General features: G+C 45.6%; 1 protein-coding gene across 1 annotated transcript; it reads right to left on the reverse strand.

Moving 5' to 3' along the window:
• Positions 1–1,046: 1,046 nt before the first annotated feature.
• On the reverse strand, positions 1,047–22,605 carry LOC119406445 (CAD protein-like; the record flags this gene model as incomplete). The annotated part of the gene is given in 10 exon segments (XM_037673192.2): positions 1,047–1,187; positions 5,276–5,377; positions 6,825–7,010; positions 7,094–7,274; positions 8,910–9,051; positions 10,527–10,610; positions 13,837–13,895; positions 16,672–16,944; positions 21,583–21,734; positions 22,423–22,605. Coding segments are annotated over 9 exon segments (1,274 nt in total), but the record flags the coding sequence as incomplete, so codon positions are not given.
• Positions 22,606–22,942: the final 337 nt, after the last annotated feature.

Genomic DNA, 22,942 nt, shown 5'->3' on the forward strand with positions numbered 1-22,942 from the left:
AAGAAGCTGCCCCAGCGAATTGCAGAAGTGCAAGTGCTTCTGTGATTTCTTCATTCACAACTGACCTCACTTGAGTCTACCAGGTTAGCAGCATAGGTAGAGCAGATGCTAAATATGAGTTGCAGCGGAAGAAGAACCTTTTTTAGATGCGAAGCAGCTTTCGCTCGGGTCTGTGTCCGGTGGACTGCGCATGCGCCTACTCTCTCCTCTACTCTCCTACGCCCCCCCCCCCCCTCTCGCGTGCCTCATTCTCTCCTGTGCAACGCCGCATGAGCGCCAGCGCATGCGCGTCCTCTCCCCCTCTCTCTCCTCTCCTACCTCCCCTCCCTCGCGCGCCTGTCGACCGCATTCCCCGCTCGCCCTGTGAGAATTAACGGCCAGGCTAGAGGGAAGACATGACGCGCGTAGCGTTCCTCTTCGCGTTCCACGACGCTTTGAATGAATGGATGCAGCTTACGGCCCGGGACTTCAACCCAGCTTAAGAACCTGGCGAGCCAGCTCCTGAAAAAAAATTACACCATCTTCCCGCTGCTTCGCATCCACACATGGTTCCCTTTAGCGGGAGATGGTGAAATTTTTTTTTCTACTGGGGTGGTTGCGGATTGACCTACAAAATTGATGATACCAATTGGAATCACTGGCCCTAAAAGGGTTAAAAGCATTGTCACCCATAGTACACAGATAGCATTGGCTTTGTGTAAAATTTTGCAGGTAATATTCAAGGGTGGATCAGAGAGAACACTCGCATGTCACAAGGCCAGCAAGTGCACTACCATTGGTAACTCATAGCTATTAATGTACAGCCCTCTGTGCTGGATCCTGAAATCTGTCTAGTCTGCTCACTCATGTCGTTTTGGTTCCCTGCACGGCAAGAAATGCTACAGCAGAAGCCAACATACCTATGCAGCTGCACCGTTTAATGTTGGTATGTTTACATCAACTATTTATTAACGATGCTTCACTATACCATCAGTGCTTTTGTTGCCAAAAGATTTCCAATGCTGCACAACTAGCACACTAAAAGTGGAACTCCTACCTGAGAGCCCGAGTAGTCAAACTCTCCAGCCTGGCCAATAGACAGTCCTCCAGAGCCGAGGATGAGAACCTTGTGGGGCCGCTTGGAGGCAAGGACGGGGGGCGGTGCAAGCGCCGCAAACTTGGCCGAGATGCGATCCTCAATGGGGGTGCTGGTGAGAGTCAAGAAATTCCACGTCACACTACAGTCACATTTGGGTTCATTTTAAGCAAATGTGCACTACTAAGCAAACAACCACGGACTTTTTTTACGAGTGACTGACAGTGGTGCAACCTGTCTCTTTCGAGAAAACCCGAAGAAAAGAAACTCTGTGGAGGCAGACAGCTCCAGGAATCAGCACTAGACTCTCTGAGCAGAGCTTCACCTGCCGGGTGTCGGTCACTGGAAATTGCTGTTAACGGAACAGCAAGAACTAAATCACCTAGCAGTATTTGTAGTGCTTATAAGTATCTACTGTCGCTGCAATTATGCCTGTTCACATCCCAGTTTGTATTGCCAGGAGTTTATCAGGAACTCTAAATTGGAAGAGATGGAGGGGTTTACCAATTCTCTACACAGTGAGCTGTATATCTCTCCCTGTGCTTTCTGGGAAAATAAAGTGTGGTGGGAGAAAACCCTGAGAGGGGGGGGGGGGGCTAGTTTCGAAGAACTTGTTCCTAGGCAAGTTGGTGCCTAAGTTTGCTAAACATGTTATTTCTGGCGCAATGCTAGAAACATGGGGAAAGCACAGGGAAAAGAGAGGAGCGCCAAACTACCAACTGCTTATTGACAGAGGCTGGAAATCAAGTAAACTTCCAAAAATGCGCAGTGGAGTGAAAGAGTGATGTCAAACTTTTAAGGGACAGTTTACGTGATGAGTAGGCTTGTGCGAATACTCGAGCACTTCGAATGTTCGAACGAATAGACAAGTAAGCACATGTAACCCCCCTGTAAAGGTGGTTTCACTGCAGTGGAGGGGTGCTATACCGTGAATACAACTATCCAGGGTAAATCCACACTACCGTGAAGCCCCACTTTAAAGGGACCGACAACTGCCCAGAACATGAAATGAGATGACCCCACTGATGGAAAGATTGTCCGTCGCATTGACTCAAACCAACCCTGTTTTTTTCTTGAGAGATGGATTTATATTTTATTTCGTAATTGAAAGTCGTGAAAAATGACCAGTGGCGCCTCTGGCGGCAAAAACATGTACAATCCAATGAACCCGGCCACGTGATCGTTGATTGCTGTACGTGGTCGACGATTTTTTTGTTAGTACAGTCGATCCCGGATATATCGAACTCGGATATATCGAATTATTGGCTATATCGAACAGTTGAGAAATCCCCTTGAATTTCCCATGCAAAAGTATGGGGCTGGTGTGCACGTATATCGAACTCCCGCACAGCGAAACATCCGCTATATCGAACGCTGCCACCGCGCCGAAGCCCAGAAAGTGCATTTTTCCTAACAACTATTGATCATTTTTCGGCCGCGTTCTTGTAAGTTCCAATCCCTCGTCGCGCGCAGGTGACGAAATTGCGCTGCTCTAGTTCGTTGCGCAGCGCTTGTCAGTTCACCGGTATATTTGACGCGCGGTCCGCAGGTTTTAACGCATGGGCTAGTGTTTTTCAAAGAGGCTGATTGCCGAGGGCACCAAAATGAGAATTCGAAGTGACTTCGCAGTCTTGTTGTAATGTTTGCATTCCCTTCCTTGTCTCTTCGCGCACGACGGCATGCGGGCCCGCAGAGCATGGCCTTCGAGATCCGCAACTTCGTGACGTATATTAAGTTTTCGGTTTTAAAACGCTAATCTCAGAGGCTACGCTTTTTTTCGCATTTCTCGCCAAAGTAGCGGCTGCCTCTGCAAAGCCACAAGTGCCATCGGTATCGCCAACATGTCGACGGTGGAGAAATGTTTCTTCGTGCATCGGTGCAGCGTTGTCTCTTGCAGAATGTGCACTGTGTACTTCGCGCTTTGTTCTTGATAAATCGTAATTCGGGAGTCGAACTAAACATTGTCCTGCTCATAGCGATAAAAATGATGACCGGTGCTTGAAACGACGTCAAGTAAAGCACCGTCGTGCACTGTTTCCTTACGGGCCTTGGTGCCAGGTGACGACTTCGGACGCGTCATGACCGCCGACTACGGCGTACGGTGCGTCAGTGAATTTTGCGACTTAGCGTTTCCGGGCACCGTATCAGACGGGAGCACAGCGAGTGACTTCATCGGTGCAGATAACGACGTAGCTGTTTCTGACTGCATCGATGCCGAGATCATAGCTGACGTTGCCGGTGCTGTGGAAATGGACCCGTGCGGTTTGAAGATGTCCGCCGCCGCTGCCACCGCTAAACCCTTTACCGCGCTACAGAGCTCGCATCAGCGTTCAGCGTCGATCACCGCTGTTGTGGCGTAAGGTGCTGAATTTACTTATTTGGAAAGCTTACATAATATTGACGACGACTTGATGAATTCACGGCGCGCAAGAAGCAAGACAAGTTGACGGACTTTTTCCATGCGAAATAAAATGCGCTAACTTGCAAAGAAGTTCTCGCCTTGTTCTTTAGCATATGTGAGCGAATCGTCGTGTTCGCGCTTTTTGCGATTTCAGAAAACTGTCGAGGCCTGCAGTGCTTTAATTAAAGCCTTAAATACGCATATTTCGTATTTCGAATTATCGATATATCGAACTATTTCGCGATCCCCTTCGAGTTCGATATATCCGGGATGGACTGTATTGAAATATTGTTTGTTTCTTTATATTAAAAGGTATATGTACATATAAGCCTACGTTAGTAGTATGCATTAAAGTGGCGCTGCCTTCGCGTGACGTAATGATCCCATGCTCGTCAGTGCGTCTTGAGCAACTTTTTAGCGTGCTCATGCAACCGTGCATGCAGTTTCTAGGTCGCTAAGATTTCGGAACGACATAGTTTTGTACCGATACTTAGTCTCAGAAATGATGCGCGCTGCTACTCGGCGTGGTCGCGCATATGCGTAGTGACGTTTTCGATGACTTGGCTTGGCTCGTGCATCGAGAGAGTAATGACGCCGGGACAAGCCACCCATGACACAGGCGCAGGCAACCTTGGACGCATGCGCACAAAACGCGGTACAGATACAGGGAAGGTGTACAATGCTACATCATCTCATTGTAACAGCTTGTTATTTTGAAAAATAGTTGAAAAGCTATAAATAAAGGTGGTTAAGCATAGTTGCAGGAACTCCTGCGAAAGACGAACAACGATAGCTTTGCCAAATCGCGAGAAGGGCTAGCGGCATCGCTATCAATTCTCAGCATTGCTGAAGGAAAGATGCATCCGTGTTTAGAGCCTTTCAGATCGAAAAATACTGCTTGTAAGATAACTATACGTGCTTCTGGGATTAACTACTCCAGCTACAAACACTGCGAAAGGTGAGCTTTATGTCGCGCCGCAAAAAAAATGGGTCGAGAAAAATCAGTTGTCAGTCCCTTTAAGGTTAAACGAACATAGTACCCTCGCATCAATTCATTTTTCAAGTTTAAAAGCTCATTATACCGCCTTATATGCTCTAGGTATAGTCAATTTCAAACTTAATGTATTCTACAGGTTATCACTTGCATTCTACCGAAAGTCAAATACTTCTACTATTCAAAGTTGCTTTCACTTCCCCTATGAACAACAACAAAAAAAATACATTTGCACATGCCTTGTCTGAGATTAAAAAAATATTGTGCAGGTTAGCTAGATCATGAAAAATATGCTTTTTTTTAAATAATACGTGATACATACTATATTCGAATTCGATTCGAAATTATTCGACCAAATTAGTATTCACTTCAAATTTGCTTCGAACCTAAAATTTACTACTGGCACAAGCCTAGAAATGACATGTTTGATGTCACGCTTTCAAGCCACTGCGCATGCTTGGAAGTTAACTTGATTTCCAGCCTTTGCTGTCAATAAACGGTTGGTAGTTTGGCCCTCCTTTGTCTCTTTTATCTGTCCTTTCCTCATGTTTCTAGCATTGCGCCAGAAACAACATGTTTAGCATAGTAAACTATCGTATATTGCAAAGCCTGTCCACCCACCTGCCTGCCCGCAAAGTAACAAACACTACAAGGCAATATCAGCTCTTTTTTTGTTATACTTTGTTATACTTTGTTATACCTTGCTATACTTTGTTATAATGAGGCTCGAGCATAGTACTGTGCAGGTGCAAACGGTTGTGACAAAAGCTTTCTTGCCCACTGCAAGGACACAAACTGGACTCACTAAGCTTTGCTGGCGACGGAGTCCTTCACAGATTCGATGAAGACGTCGAACAGAAACTCCAGGTCAGCTGGACCAGCCATGTGCTCAGGATGAAACTGCACACTGAAAGGAAGGTTGTCATGAAAATGGCAAACTGTCGCCAATGCAAGCTTTATATCGAACAAACTGTTTCAGTAAAACATATCATTGCATAACCCTGTGAATGAGGTGCAGTTATCTCTACAAAAGTCGGTGCACCACCTGCAATTTCATTATTTTCCCCCCTTTTATATTGTATAAAGTCTTTCAAGCTAGCTTACTTAAACATACTGCAGTAAGGATCGTATACATTGCAAGTATCACAAAGACTTACACAGGGTGTAGCAGCATCTGAAGAAGTTGGAGGAACTTCCGAGATGGCACGAGTGATTTTAACTTACTGTCAACATAAGAAATCACTCGAGCCTTCCTTGATGTCTTTATTCAACATGTAAAGGCACTGTTTAAAGGGGCCCTGCAACACTTTTACAAATAATCATTAAATGGTTTCAATAAAAGAGCCAATTTCCTCACGAATCAACTACTGAAAAAATTTTGAGAATCCGACAAGTACGAGCGGAGTTACAGGGATTTGTCGCACACTTCCAGCGCTTTCCCTCTCCTTTCGTACTAGCGAGTGCGCTGAGAGCTATGCAGAGGGGTGGATGACAAGGGGGCAAAAAGATGCATCCGTTCGTCCAGCGCGCATCATGACATTGAGCACATTTTTTTCTTTGAAAGCACGGCTTACTTTCAGTGTGATCACGAGTGCATGCACGGGCATGTGGCAGCATCCCGTGGCAGCCGCGGTAACTTTGCAGCTCACGATGCCCAAATCAGCCAATGGCCGTGGACTTTGGGTTTATGGCATCATTTGTCAAGAGAAAAGGAAATGATTTCCAGCTGACTTTGAGAATTAATTGAAAATTCCACGCCGCGTGCTGCGCTATAATGATTGGCTCGCGTGTTCTCAGAAGCCTCGACTACTGATCGGCAGCAATTTCTGACCATGCTGGAAAAGTGATTGCAGGGCCCCCATAAGTCTTCATGCCTCAGGGTGAAGGTAGAGAATAAACACATTCTTTTGAAAAACAGGAGTATACATCTAAGCCAAGCTCAACAGTTTACAACAATGCATGTTCATTTGAACTGCAGTGCCGCGATTGGTAGCTTTTATGCACTCGTCTGTTGTGAAAGCAGCATTGTAAATGCAGCCCTTCAGAAGACGTGACGAGCCATCGTCGAACGAGGAACGTCCCTGGTACCAACATTTCTACAAAGGGTGTGTCTTCATAAGAGCCCCTTTTTAACATTATGGCCATATGTTTCAAGAGTTCCCGTCACTGAAATGTTAAACAGCTCCAGTAACATTCCTAGTTTGACGATTCTTCCTCACTTCAAGTCTCCGTCTTCCCCTGAATGTTCTTGCTTGGACCTTTAGAAGAAAGGCATACGAACACAACAATGCCGAACACTGGAGAAGCAAACACACTCCAGGGATGGAAACACGCAGTAGGTGCTTCATACCAACCTGAAGAAGGGTAAGTTCTTGTGGACAATGCCTTCATTGGTGCGATCATTCGCGTTGGTGAAGAGGGCCGACCAGTCGGAGGGAAGCGTTGACGCATCCACAGCATAGCCATGATTCTGCGTGGTTATGCAGCAGCGGCCTGAATCGCCAAAGAGGCAAGGCTGGTTGTGGCCACGGTTGCCGTACCTGGAAACATGAAAAACAGTGATGGAAAAGGAGATAATCTCTCTTCCATGTTTCTTTGAAAACCGAGGGCCAATTATACGTACTTCATTTTGTATGTGGCGGCCCCAATGGCACGGGACATCAGCTGGTGTCCCAGGCAGATGCCGAAGACTGGCTTCAGCTTGGCAGGGTCGTTGCATCCAAGAAACGTCTGTAACATCTTGATCGTCGCAGTGCATTGCGTCGGGTCGCCCGGACCGTTGCTCACGAATAAGCCATCACAACCTGTGCAAGACGACGTGGCAAATGCCTACAGATTACCCCTGGAATGTTCATTTGATAAAAGCCAAGGTTAAATGTTTTTACTCGCTCTGCTTACTCCCCTTTTACTCTGTTCTACAATTAAACCTCGATATAACAAATACGGCTATAACGAATTATCGGTTATAACGAAGCAAATGAAGAATAGTCTTGTCAGACATACAGTGTTACAAATAAACGTTTACAACGAATTTTCGGATATAACAAAGTTATTTTCATGACAGATGTGACTTTGTTATAGTGAGGTTTGAGTGTAGTGCAAATGGTTGTATTCAGTTAAGAATGTTGGTACATGTCCACAGAGCCCATTTAATCTTGCTAAAACAACATATTTTGCTATCCTAGTCCCTAGGATCACAATACCGATCATAGTATCAAGAAAAAAATTTTGCCTTTGCCGAAAAATTAAGAAGTCTCCACTGAGTTGGAACCATCTATCGCTTATTGCGCGAAAATGAGAATCGGATGAGATCCTACAAAAAACCTACTGCAGCTGTGAGTCTGAAATTTTTTGTGAAATACTATGAATAGTGTACGTTGACAAAATGTTGTTACCTTGCAATTCTGGTGCTTTTATTTCAAGAAAAAAAAAAATGTGAATGCAGCACATTTTTCAACAGTGTTCAAATTTTAAATTTTTTTCTCCTCATCTCTAATAGCCAGAATATTCAAACCTTCACAGAATCTTGTTGTACATTGCAAAGCAGAAAGTGCTTTGCCTTAATGTTGTGCCTGGTTGTTCTGGTTGTCAGTACTTCCTGTTATTTTGCTGGTGCTGTAAGCAGCCACCAAAGCACATACCCCACCCACTCACAGGTTACCTTTCATAAAGGACCACCCTGTAGGCTATACAACGCAGCAACAGCTACAAACCACTTTCAGTGAGTAAAAAAACTCTTGCATCACTTGAAATTGTTGGATGTTTGCTAGGCTTGTGCGAATAGTAAATTTTAGGTTCGAAGCGAATTCAAAGCGAATAGTGATTTTGGTCGAATAATTTCAAATCGAATTCGAATAGTATATATCACATATAAAGAAAAATGCACATATTTGTCATGACCCAACCAACCTGCACAGCGTTTTTTTTTTAATTGTAACAAGGCATGTGCAAATGTCGTTCTTTTTGGTTCAAAGGAAGTGGAAGCAACTTTGAATAGTAGCAGGATTTGGCTTTCGGTAGAATGCAAAGGATAACCTGTAAAATATGTTATGCTTTAAAATTTACTATACTTGGAGCACATAAGCCGGTATAACAAGTTTTTAAAATTAAGAAATGATGAATCGATATGAGGGTAATACGTTCATTTAACCTTGAAGAGGGGTTTCGAGCCAGTGCCGATTTTCCCTGAAGAGGCGTATTCATGGTACAGCACCCCTCCACTGCAGTGAAACCACCTTTACAGGGAAGTTATAAGCGGACTAATATACACCTATTCGTTCATTTCGAATACTTCGAAATTTTCAATAATTTAAATTCGAATCGAAGCGAATTCAAATACTGTATTATTCGTTCGAATATTCAAAGTGCTCGAATATTCACACAAGCCTAATTTTTGCCACTTTGGGCACACCTCGTCGTGGCATCAGAGCGAAACTCACTCTTCGGGTCGACAGGGTGGTCCCAGGGAACCACCGTGACGCAAGCCCCCCGGGATATGAGACAGCGCAGCTGGTTGTACTTCATGCCGCAGTCCACCACAGTGATAGCTGGCGTGCCTCCTCTGTTGTACACAACGGGCGCCTGCAACGGGAAGACATGAAAAGAATTGGAGATGTAAGCAAGGACTGTACTTTTGGCCCACTGCTTGCAAGTACAGTCAAACCCCGCTACAACGAAATTGACGGTGCTCGGAAAAATGTTCGTTGAAGCGAACATTTCGTTGTAGTGAAATTGAAAAAAATATGGCTGACTTGAGCTAGTAGAACAGAGAAACTTTTATTTCCAAAATTCAAAAAGTGTCTGCTGCTTCCTTTGCGTCCCCAGCAGCATCACGACGCGATTCTCATATATGCAAAGCGACGCCACGTTGATAAGCACGCAGAAACAACGGCTTCCGCGAACGAGCCAAACAGAGGCACAGGCGCGTGACACGAACTGCACAGTTGCACTAATACGCTAACGCTAGCTATTCGCCGAAAACGGCCAGATGCAGGTGTGCTATCGCGGAGCGATGATTTACGGCTCATTCTATGCTATTCTTATCATCCACCACTCTCGGCTGGCTGATCCCGTTGATAAAGCGGACGAATTGTTGCTTCGACCACCAGTCGCACTGGCCAAGTGCGAAAAGTACAAAAAGCATTGGCATTGGAAAAGGCATTGTTCCGCGATTGTACTCCACGGCTGCTCGCGTTGATAACGCGGATGTACCGTCGCTCTGACCACTAGCGAAGCGCGAAAAGCACAAGAACCATTGGAAAGGCAACGGAAAAGGAATCGTGGACAACTGAGCTTTGGCTTCGGATTGTCTGCGACCAAGAAGCAACTCAAGCCAGTTGTGAAAGCACGGCAGTCTGATCGCCGTCGCTATCAAGGAATGGCGGCCCCCATGCTCAGTCAACAGCGCCGGTTTCTGGTGGTGCCAACACGCGATTTAGACTTTGCATTCGCATTTTTATGTTTTAAAATGCATTAAAATGTCCGAGATTGTGTTTATTGCACAGTAAATTAAATTTCTGAGCCCGGAATGGCATCGTCAAATTTCGTTGAAGCGGAACGGCAGCAGAAAAAGTGTTCGCTGTGGCGAGCATATCTATGCATTGACTTCTATGGACTGCTGACGGGGAACCAAGAATTTTTCGTTGTACCGGAAATTTCGTTGAAGCGGAGTTCGACTGTATAACATCAAATTTAGCATTCCCATACTGTTTAGCGCATGTGCCTTGGCTTATCCAATGAACGCACATCAAAAGTGACATCCTTGAAAAGAGTTGAAGTATCGATTTAATTAAATGCCTACAAAGCTGACTACACAGCATTGCCGGCTCTGCCATTAGGTTGATAGACTACCGAACGTTTAGAGGCGTTAAAAGTGCTCCTGCAATGCTAGTACGAAAGGCACGCGATTTTGGTTCTTCCTGTCTTTGCTTCATTTGAGCAAGCAGCCATCTTGCGCATGCTCCCAGAGGCGCCACTGGAGACGCCAGATATGCTCAGAAAATGTGCAGTCTGTCGCATAAACTCAAAAGTGCTAGCAAATGTGGTACTTCTCTCACCTTCAGAGACACTTCCTTGACAAGGTTGAGCAAGTTTGGGTTTTCAAACTTCAGTGGGGTGTTTTCCATGCCTTCCACTATAATCTGAAAGTGAGCAGAAAAAAAAAAGAATTAAAATAAATTTGCATGAGAGTTTGATGCATAAGGTATAATAATAGTCAAGGACTATGAAACTAGTCTTTACAAAAGCTACAACTCAGTGTAAAACAAAGCATTCTCTTCTTACACATGAATGTGTGCCACAATCAGCTGTAGGAAGATGGTAGTGAATGTAATGGCACCCAGGAATACTTATCATTGGTATTCTTATCTACACATACAAATGCAAGACAAGAGCCTTGAAAATAGACTTGCAAAATAGACTTGCAGCATATTCAGGTATATAGAGGCACGTACAGGCAATATACAGGTTCGCTGTAAAAAAAATGTTGTCGAAAGACGATAGTCTTGTGCCGGCCGTACTACACGAGTCCTCCTCCTCTATGCTGAACCGTGGCATCTGGCTCATAGCGTCGCATTTTCAGCGCAGCCTAAGGAACATTAAGGTCTTTAGAATTACTTATCTATGTATTTTCTAGTAAAGGAACACACCACCTAATACTTACGTATTGATGTTGCGCCTCAGATATGCGTAATATTTGCTTTTTGATTGACAATGTTCACAAGTATGAACGGCTGTACCAGTTCAAGATGGCTGGGCATTCAGAAAGTGGTTAAACTTTGGCTGGGTGGCCGAATCGGGTGACAGTCAGACAAACAGAAAGACAGCCAGACGGACCAAAATTTCTGTGTTTAAGTTCCCCAAGAAAGACTATCGTCTTTAAAAAATTAATTGGGGTGCAGGTAATATGCACACTTAATCCTGAAGAGTGGCCTCGCGGAAGTGTGGATTTCCCATGAATAGGCGGTTTCATGACATAGCAGCCCGACGCAGCAGTGAAACCCCCTTTTCAGGCATTACATGAGGCAAAAACGTCTATTAATTCGTTTCAAATGTTTCAAAATTTTGGAAATTTCAAATTCGTGTTGAAGAGGATTCGAATACTATCACATTTGTTTGAATATTCAAACGGCCTGATATTCGCACAGGTCTAAATCTAAGAACTAAACTATGTTTGTCAGCTAATTAAAATTCAGTAAAACAAAGATTTAAGAAATGACTCTTATACAGTAGAACCCCGCTGATACGTTTTTGAAGGGACCGTAGGAAATAAACGTAAGAGACGGGAAACGTAAGAGCCGAAAAACAGGAAAAACGGCAAAATATTTAGTGGTACAGAATTTTATTTCAATTCTTACGAGCAGCACGAAAATTGGCGCGCTCAGCCGCGATCTAGTCGATGGATAGAAACGCGGAGCTTAGGACGGCCTTATCCACAGAAATGTAATCAACGTATGTGATTTTTTTTAACACCAACAGCTGTAGGCATGAAAGAACTAAGCACACGCAATCACAACTGGCGCGGCGAGTCCGACCGCGGACCGCACGCACGACCATGCGAGCTCCTACCACCTCGAACTCCTCCCGTTCTCCGACAAATAATGATGATGATGAGTCTACGCCAACGCGATGGCAGAAGTGAATGCCAATCTCGAAGGCCTTGCTTTCGCAAGCAATTACGTCATACACGCCATGTTTGTGCAATGCAAATCTCAGAGGCTATGCTTTTGTCAATAGTAAATGCCAATCTCGAAGGCCTTGCTTTCGCGAGCAGTTACGTCATAGACGCCATCTTTGCAATTTGAATCTCGAAGGCCATGCTTTTGTTTGCATCAATTGAAAGATTCTGTTGCTTGCGCCTCTCATGCGGCTAATATTACGGTCAAACGAGGCCAAGCTGCGTGATAATGCGCCATGGCCGCTCTCTTTGGTAGTCACTCGGTCGGCTCCGGGCGCACTTCGCGACGTATCATACGGGAACGTCCGACAGTTACGACGTAACAGCGGGTTCCCAATACATTGTATCCTATGGGAGCTATGCCGGGACCGGCGGAAAACGACGTAACAGCCGGGAAAACGCAGCAGTGAGGAACGTAACAGCGGGGTTCTACTGTAGTGTGTGGTGTGTAAAAATGTGGCAACCATAGCAAGCGACTGGTCTTCTTCATTCACTGCTAGTGCCAAGGTGCCTTTTTCTGTCTCTCCAGACTCAGTTCACATCTCACAGTGAAAAACACGTGTCATTGTGGAATGACAAAAATTTTTGAATAGACACGTATTCTGACAATCCATTTCCGATGCCCTCTGGCCTGCACATTCATGAAGAATGTGTACGCGTCTTCTCTGAATAAAGTTTAGTTGCAAGCTACTCTTTCGTGTTTGGTCCGTTCTCCACACAATACTGCGCATACCTTCAATTGCAATGAGCACAGATCGACAATCTGACGATCATGTAGGATACATTATGGCTCGGTCTACATGTAAGAATATCTTCATAACCAACGAATGCCCCCTGCTAGAAACATATACACTCACTGAGAGTTTTCAAGCAAGTCGTAAAATCTTAACACATGAACCATCGAAGGACATCTTAAAGGACCCCTGACAGCGAAATTTTTGTTGGTGACTTTTTGGCTGTAATTTGTAGCTTTGTGTCTGGTAATCTCTAAATTAAATCGTAAATGCTCTAGCGTATCGTACAACTAATTCTAGCGTAGTTAATTGTGACCATTTTAGCATCACTTCAAAACGCCCGCCTAAAAACCACAAGAAACTGGCGCCCCATGCGGGGGAGCGTCAAAGACCACGTGCACTCAAGCTGTGGTGACGTTGACAGCGCGGTTTTCAAATCGGGGCCCCGAGCGCGAGCGCGGTAGAGATTGAAAGTATGTGGGTGCCTCGGTATGGGTTAAACCTGTTAAGCGCGAAAACTACCTCCAGAGCAGCCCGACAACAGAGCCAGAGGGGTGCGGAACAATAGGCCTCGCCGGGTGCCAGTCTGCCAGTCGTCGTATTGTGCACGTGCGCCCCGCAAACCTTCTGTGACGTCCACAATACTTGCTTTACACTTGGAATGTCACACTGGGCCTCTATCTACATCATACCAGGATGTCGCAAGGTGCAGCCAACTCAAGTGAGCACTCACGCTTACTTTAAAACCAAATTAAGATATCTTAAAGGCAACGTTCGTCACTAATAATCGGTCAGATGTGCCCCCGTGTACAGGAAAGTCAAACAACACAAAGATCTCGAGGTTTCAATTTTGGTGTCAGGGGTCCTTTAATGAAAGCATGATGTTACCCCTGGGAATGAATAACTCAGCCACACATGTGCGTCAATTACGGCTATGAAATGAAAAGCATGCCTGACCTTTCCAAGCATGGTGCCTTTCTCCCGAATCTTCTTGGTCAGCTCTCGAGTGTCAATACCTGCAAGACGCCGTGTCTCGTGAAAAGAGCTTTCGACAGTTTTAAGGAACCCGGTAACACTCCAGAGAAAGCTCGTCGAGGAACACTGATAGCAGTGTAACAATGCAGCAATTTCATGTATGTTGTGTGACAGATGAGACGGCAGTGGCTGCCACTACAGTCACTGGTTGAAAGTACAAGGTGCAATTTACATTTCTACGATAATACAAAGCCCCACAAAAAAAAATACATACACGGCAATTATGACTTAACATTGCAAAAATGTACTGCCTGATCATCACACAGTCATGGGTGAGGTGCTGCAACATTGCGAAAAATGTGTACATGCCAAGAGCATGGCCCACTAATGGACGCTTCGCAGAAGCTGCTGTACATAGGAGTGTAAACATTGCCTCAGAGACTAGACCACAAGCAAACAAATGACGGAGGCCATTGAAAACAACATCGATCTGCTGCAGGCTTGGCCAATATGGCAACTGCCGTCTAACCCTGACGAGACACTAAAATGCACGCACTGTTAACAGAGTTTTCGAACACAAAGAGGAATGTAGATGAATCCATACAGTGCTGCTATGGCCACCAGTTTAGTTCAAGTGTATCCTTTCACGCTCAATCACGGATAAGGTATACAACTGCAAGCACAGAAATGTACACACTGCTGCAGACTTCTTGGACCAAGAGGAGATCACCATGTAAATCGGTGCTACACTACTACAGTTGTCGGTCAAGCCCTTGTGTCTCACCACAATCTAAATCATGGATAGCGCATAAAGTACAGGGTCTGTCCATAAAATAATGAGACTGGGTAATGACTGGGTTCTAAATAATGAGACTGGGTAATGAGCTGGTTAAGTCGTTAGCGGCGCGGCAGCTCAACTTGCATTGTTTTCAAGGCGCCGTGCGCCAGCTGGCTGTTTTGTTCGCGGACGGGGCGAGTTGCGCGTGATCTTGCGAACGTACGTGATCGTATCCCTAATGCGTATGCTCGAGAATATCACATCAGCTCTTCAGCAAACCTAGCCACATATTTCCAAGCAGGCAATGCAGAAAAAACCAACGCGCACGCCATAGAGTTTCCTACAATACTTACTAGAGGAAACTCTGGCGCTAGTGTCTATAGGAGCTGCAATGCATCGCGCTTCAGCCAGCATGGGAATCATGGGTAGTACACGGATTTGTCTAAACTTCGTTCTTTCGGCTCCGTTTGGCTCCGCGTCGCCTGCATCCGCTTTGTCGCAAAACGAAGTTCAGCAAAAATCAGCAGTTTCACTTCACCACTTTAACTTCTTTAGGCTCACCGATTCAAATCTGGTCACGAAGTTCACAACGATCCATTCTTTTATCCGAAAGAAAACCAAAACATAGCAATAAACAAAGCCACAAGTGCATTCAAAGCCCACAAGCACGAAGACTAGGCAAATCCGTGTACTACCCATCATTCCTATGGTGGCTGAACGATCGCAGCGCCAGAGTTCCCTCTAGGTCATTTTAGGAAACTCTATGGCGCACGCGGTGCAAAGTTTCGTTTGCCGCCACGGCGGTAGAATTTGTTTATGTTTACGCTGGCTGTCCCCAGCATTCGATTTTGCAATCTTCGGGCAGCTTTGGGTTGTCTTGGGCTTCCCACACACGTGACCAAGACGCTGTTTCCTGTCCCAACCGGAACTAGCTGGCTGACCCTCTGGATAGCTCTGGCTGCCAGAAGTCCGAAAATCGAAGATCCCCACTCTTTATGCAATTCGCACTGTGTGACACCTGTTTGCGGTTTTACTCTTCTACTGTGCTATACAGTAAAAGCTTGTTAATTTGAAATCGGAGGGGACTATAAAATTGTTCGAATTAAGCGGAGTTCAAATTAGCAGGCGGGCACCAGAATGAACGGAAATTGCGCCCCAATGCGCAGGCAGAACCCAAAGAAGCCACCTCTGGACTTATCGCAAACTAGGCACTACTACACGTGTGTGGCAAGTTAGTTCGTAAATTTAGTTCATGAAGCTCTAGCAGCAAGCAGAATTATTTGATCAGTCAGTGATACGTCAGAAACAAGCACCAACATGCATTCATTGTGAGCAGTGAGCCTTAATGTCGACATACGTGACGCTATTTATACTCCAAAACATGTTTATATAAATGGCAGAGTTAACGCAATCAAAAGTAAAAGTAATCAGTAATTTGCATTTGCTTGTTTTTCTTCTGTCGCAACTACATGAGCATCATTTGCAGCTTGCCCAAGAGCTCCAGTGCAGCGCCCAAATTCTCATCTCCTGAGAAATGCTGCTGTTCTGTTTTGCATCTCTAGTAAATTTGGTTTGGTTTGGGTTTGCAACACATTGTGAACACTCTGGGCTGACTTCTGCGAGGATTGATGAAAACCAGGGGCTTCCAGTTCGAATTTACTGTTGGGGATACTGATGCATTCAAATTATCCGGAGTTTTCCCCCATACAAATACACAGGGCTGTGCCGGGACCAGGGCGTCAGTTCAAATTAACGAGCTTTTACTGTATTACATCTGGTAATGCGATTCCTTGCCTGACATGCCGCCTCTATAGGGTCTTTTTGCACAGGAGTTCTAAGCAGGAGTTTTGCACAGGAGTTCTGTGGCAGAATACTCGACTGCCACGCAGAGGGCCTGGGTTCAATCCCACTCAATCCTGGATGTCTTTTTTCTCATTGTGTGCGACAGTGGTTACCGACACTGGCGGCGGCGGTCAACTATGCCACCAGAATCGGCTGTTGTGATCTCATAACAGCTTTCGTAGTAAAATTTCCCTAACCTGAGATTCCAGGCACGGCTGAGGCGTCAAGCCAGTCCGACAGGGAACGGTGGGCACTCCAGTGGCTGTACTTGTCGACACATTCGCCCACGACCAAGCCGGCCGCCCAAATCTTGTGCGACTCGAAGTTGACGGGAATGCCATGCACATCCTTCTCCTCAGTGCTGGGAACGCCATAGTTGCCAATCAGGGGATAAGTCAACACGAGAATCTGCCGGCAGTACGACGGGTCGGTGAGCGACTCCACGTAGCCCACCATGCCCGTCTGGAACACTGCATAGCGGGGAGAACAGAAACATGGTAAGAGAAAAGAAAGAAAAGATTTCAGCCAGTTTCACGCTGTGAAAACAGTCAAACGTTGAAGCTGCAAGTGCACAAGTGTATGTGATGGTACACTAAGGCAGCTTAATCTAATTTTGAGCATCATCACTATCATCATCATTTTTGCTTTATTTATTTCTTTATTCACTCTCTCTCTGCTCACGTGACCTGCATGACACCACCTACTACTACTACTATTGCTACTACTACTACGACGATGACGGCACAGGGTAGACTAAGACAGCTTTGCTTTAAAACCTTTCCAAAAATTGATACACCGCATAGCAAGTGCAAAAAAACGCCAGGCCTGCGCGGAAAGCGCAGCACAGTCACAGCGAAAGCTGGAACAGCAGTATTTCTAGAGTCCGTTGTAAACTCTCTTGCGGCTACTAATACAAGTACACTAGCAACGTACCCACTACGCCACAAATCAATTTTTGTGAAGTTGGGAAGCACCCACCACGACATTATTTGTCATTCTGCGGAGAAGCGAGGTACCATCTATAAGGCATTATGTGCACTTTGTTGATGCGATGGTTGACGACAATGAATCATGACTGAGCCCTTTGTAATGGGTTCGAAGCTTTAAACGACCCACTAGTTACGCAATTCGCGTTGTGTGATGCCGGTCGTTATTTAACTCTCCCACCACGCTTTATAACATAACGTGAGAAAGAGAGAGAGAGGGAATTAACTTTATTGAGACCCTGAGGAAATTGATCATGGGAGCCTTATGGGCTTCCTTGGCAATCAATAGAAGTGCACTTGCGAGGAACCCACAACGCTATAAATCATCATAATTTTTGTGAAGTAGGGAAGCAGCCACTATGGAATTTTTCTTCACTCTGCGGAGAACTGTGGTACCCACTAAACACCTGTAAGGCATTATGTGCACTTTGTTGATGCTGTGGCTCATGACGATGAAGAATTATGGCAGAGGCCTTTGTAATGGGTTGGAAGCATTCAACCACCCACTCATTGCACAATTCGCATTGTGTGACGCCTGGTTGTTATTTTACTCTTCTACCACACTAAATTACATATGTTAATGTGGTTCATTCCCAACATGAAGCCTGTATAGGGTCTTCTTGCAAAGCAGTTTCAAGCACCGGCATAGCTCTCAGGTAGAATACTGGGCTCCCAAGCAGAGACCTCGTTCCATCCCGGATATTTTTGCTCATTTAGTTTTTTTTCTTATTCTGCGCGATAGTGGTTACGGACACCGGTGGCGGTGGACAACTACGGCACCAAAAACGGCCCTTGTTGTGATCTCGTAACAGCTTTCGCTGTGAAACACTTGCTGGATGGAGAAGCGTGAAGTAAAGGAACAGCATAGGCATTGTTTCTCTGCCATGCAGGCTTAGTGGCTATGGCATTGTGCTGTTAACCACGAGGGCATGGGTTCAAATGCCAGCCACAGGAGTGGCACTTAGAAGGGGACAAGAGAGAAGAATGCCAGCGTAAGTAGATATAGGTGCATATTTAAGAACCCCAGGTGGTCAAAATTAATCCATACTTCACAATAATGACATGGGTTTGTTGTGCAGAACCTGAGAGTTTTTAAAAGGCAAAGGTTAAACCAGGTTAAATAAACTGGAGTTACATACCTGATGAAAGGTTATAAACGCAAGAAAATGAATGTGGTACTACTGCAAGAGGCAAATATTTCAAGGCAAGAAAACAGTAAATGCGAGAAAGGAGAGGGTCTGTTGCTTTGTAGGCACTACGCATGCCACCCACCCAGCTACTCTGCTGGGCATGTTCTCCTCTGGGAGCACTCACTTTCGAAGAAGGAAATGTTCAAATGAAATTTACCCTTTAAGGATGAAAGACAAGCCAAGCTTGCCTAATGCATATTTTCAAAAAAAGAGGGACAACACCACCAGCTCATCCAGGTCTTCCTTTCTCACGCAGGCTTGACAACTATCGGCTCTTGTAATGCTCTCCACTTCTTGCAGATCGCGTACCTGTGAAGGCAAAAGCCTTAAGTGGCTGTATGGGCACTCCCATCTGCGGGACCAGCGCAAAGTGCGAGACTTTAGCAATACCTGTCCAGAAAACCCTTCACTGCCAATGTGAGCGAAACAGCTTTGGAGGAGAGCAAAACAAAAATGTTGGCAGTCTGTTCCTCGTTCTCCGGCATTGCACCATGGTAGCAACAGGTGCCGTTGCACAGAAAGGCGGGCACAGTGGCATAAATCATGGAGGGTCCCGACACCCATGGAGAGTCAGGAGAATTACGGCGAGTCATGGAGAGTCATGAATGGAATCATGGAGAGTCAGGAGGGTCCCGACACCCCTTGTGTTCAGGTTGGGGGATGGGGTCGACACCCCTCGCAAGTGTCCATTCCCCAAAATCACCTCCTCTCCCCCTCCCTTGAGACTTGTCTTTCAAACGATGTATTTGAATTGCTGACCGTTAAGCATAGCGCCCTCTTCATAAAACTAACTCTGAAATCTAAAGTTCTTCCAAGGAGCTGAAAAAAGTACAAAAGTGAAGGCTACTTTTTGTTTTAAAAGGCACTGTAGAACACGAGCTTTCTGAAAGGCTATGGGTTGACTCAATAGCTCAAAAATTACGTGAAGTATGAACCCCGCCCCCATGCGCATTTTTTTTTAACTTCAAGCACAATTTTTAATTTTCATATAATTAAAAATATGACCTCTGTTTATAAAAACAAAATGGCCCCGATGGTAATGCGTGTCACACCTTGTGGTTTTTCTGGATTTATTCCACTGGGCGGGCACACACGTTCTGCACAGATGCATTCCACAAATGCAGGAGTGGTGCATGGGCAGCGACGTCAGAAGGGAGACCAGAGATGAGAGAGTCACTGCACCCTCATTCAAAGGAAGGAATGCTATGCTACTATCGCGGAGGCTTGCTCCGCCGCAACTGCACAGAAACACAACCGGCAGTTCCCGTTTTAAAGACATCTGCACTTGATGCGTTACCAATGCGCAGCCTGACTGTTGCCTTCTTGTGTTACACGAGTGTAATACCTGCTCAACTTTCCTGCTTTTTTGTATATAACATCACATACAACAAGGAGTTGCTGAGCAGTAAGATCAACAGTGCATACTTCATTTGCAGCTAGCTGTTATTTTGAAAACTGCATCCTTTTGTTACCTTGGTACACTTCGAATTGTGTTGAAAACAAAACAAAATGTGGTGAATCTGAGAGTTTCGGCTCTTTGTGAGCGATAATGAACTGGCTTTAGGACACAGTGTTGAGCTCATTTCTGAGCAGTGAAGCCCATGCTAGTAAGTGTTGACAATTCGTTCAAACACTAAACGCCGCCTTTCTGGCCATTTTATTTAGCTAAAAAGTGAAGAAAATGTGATGATTGCAAGAGCTTGTTTTTTTAGAGTGCAAGTGAATTTGAGCTCGCACCGAACAGTGCTGTGCAGTGAAGCCCCCTCCCTAAATTTTGAGTAAAAATTTGTTTTCTAGTAAACTTCGCTTATGAAAGGGAAAATCAGCATTTGCTCATTTGTAGCACATAGCTACGAGGAAATCCATATAGATTTTTCTACCTTTCCAACAATTTTTTTTTCTGTCTGCTGCTGTGGTGTAGCGGTTACAGTGCTCGGCTGCTGACCCAAAGGTCGCGGGTTCGATCCCGGTCGCGGCAGTCGCATTTAATTGGAGGCCAAATGCTAGAGGCCTGTGTACCGTGCGGTATCAGTGCACATTAAAGAACACCAGATGGTCCAAATTTCCAAGGCCCTACACTACGGCATCCCTCAATATCATATTGTGGTTTTGGGACATGACCATTTTCTAATGGTCATGTAAAGCTGAAATGGTTAATATTGAAGGCAACGACAAAATTAGTACATACCATGGAAGTACGTGTAATAATGCCAGCCAGCAGGCACATGTTGGCAAAGTGTCCTGCTTATGCACATGTTGTCGACAGTTAATAAATGACAAACAGATGCTGGTGCTTTTAACTAGGCCCCCCATTGCAGATAAATTTTTGTATGGATTCAGCCAGGACATTGTGGAATGTGTGCATCACGCACTACGGATCTGTTTTGCAGTTCGTTAACTCATTTAATAAACGTGCCACTGCTGCAGCAAGAACGCACCTTCAGCAACATTTTTCGGAGACTTCAAAAAGTGGCCGCTGGAATTTTGATAACCACTGGCTTGGCGAGTCTGTCAGACATTTATGACTTCCATTTTGACGTTTGATGTTGTTGCTGGCTACCAAGTAGCGTTGGACTTGCTTAATATTAGCAATTCTCCGTAACAATAATGCAAAATTGAAATGACTGACTTTAATGTCTCAATAAAACACACGTGTTGAGGTTTCAGCATTTCCCAATACACATATCAGGGCACCTATGTGGGGAAATCGGGGAGAGTTCAGACAAGCATACAATGCGGTCCACAGCTTCCTTGGCTGTGAAACACCGGGAACACAGTGACTTGAAACTGCGCGAATAGATGAGGCCAGTAACAAAACAACAACCACAACATGATGAGCGCCGACTGCCAACAGAATTTTATTTGAGGGAGCACCATTTATACTCAAGGCCGGTATTGTTGAGGAACGGGGTGACAACGCCATCAGACTCACCGACTTCTCCAGAGATGCACCTCGGATTTCCAAACGAGACGCCCGCATACGTAGTCCCATCTTCAAGGACGAGCTGCGCGGGTCTTCGCTTTGGCGCGGTCTCCATGGCCGTGCGGTGGACGACACCGTTGCTTCCAGGCTCCTAGGGCAATCTAAAGAAATTTAGTTAACGTCAACGAGCGCATTTGAAAACACTGCGTACACAGCAAACAACAAACATATGCAGTAATTTCTACCTACACCTGAGGCAGCAATACGATACCTTTTCGTTTGAAGTCTAAGTGTCACCCCTTCGAAAAGATTCTGAGCGTCATAAATTCCAAACGAGTGAACGTGAACGAAGCTGTACGCCGTCTATTAAACGACTCGTCTAAACAATAGCAAACTGTAACAACAAAGAAGTTCAGCCTCACTGCCCCCCATTATTCTTTCTCTCCATGCTGAGCGCGGCAGCGGGCATCGTCGGCTCTAGCTCGCTAGCTTAAATCCCAGTGAAAGTTTCGAGCCAGAGCGAGTTTCATTCCTAGGATATGTTTCGTTAGGTCCTGGAAATGGGCTGGGCAAACGTTTTCTTACTGCGCAGTCGTATGAAAGCATAAAATTGGTATGTATTACGACTGGGAAACCACGGTGCCCAGCTGCAGACCGCTCGAGTGGGCTAGCTGGGTCTAGAAACAAACACCGCAGCACGAATGTTCGCCTCGACGAGCTGTCAGGTGTGAAACAATCACTGACAGTGTCTCAGCCCAGTGAGCACTCGAGCCAGAGCACACGTGCGGCGCGCGTGCTTGCATAATGCCGGCACTGCGGATAGCTACGGAAATGGCACAGAGCGCTTACCGCCTTGTTCACCGCGCACAGGAAAGAAACCACGAAGGCTACGAGAGCCTGCAGTTCAAGCCTGGGGGGTGAGGTATGGTCTTGGAACACGACAAGTTTCTCACCGAGGCGCTCAACACAGCGACATTGTTTACGGGAAAACACGTGTGCCTTATTCAAGTCGTGCTCTGCGCCGCCGGCTGGCACGCTAGTCTTGGGCAGCAACCACCACGTGGCGCCACAGGACGTTTTCGCGGCAAAAATCAGCTGATTTGGCGGTATTTTCCGGGAGTAAATTTTCGCGCGCTTTATGTCCGCCGCAAACAGCCTTGGTGAGCTTATGTGAGCAATAATTCCTTATTAATTAGTAGAAACTCAATTGTGTGGACAATATGGCGATCATGACGTGCTTCCAGAGCTTTGCTGACGGTCTGCTCTCTGACCATTTATCTCTTCCTTTATGTCTCCGACGCATTCAGCCCGCCTTCGAGATTGGGTCTTTATCACTGGGTGGTAGTTGATTTAGGCACCGCCTAGAAGG

Source organism: Rhipicephalus sanguineus, chromosome 10 (genome assembly GCF_013339695.2).
Source record: "Rhipicephalus sanguineus isolate Rsan-2018 chromosome 10, BIME_Rsan_1.4, whole genome shotgun sequence".
NCBI lineage: Eukaryota > Metazoa > Arthropoda > Arachnida > Ixodida > Ixodidae > Rhipicephalus > Rhipicephalus sanguineus.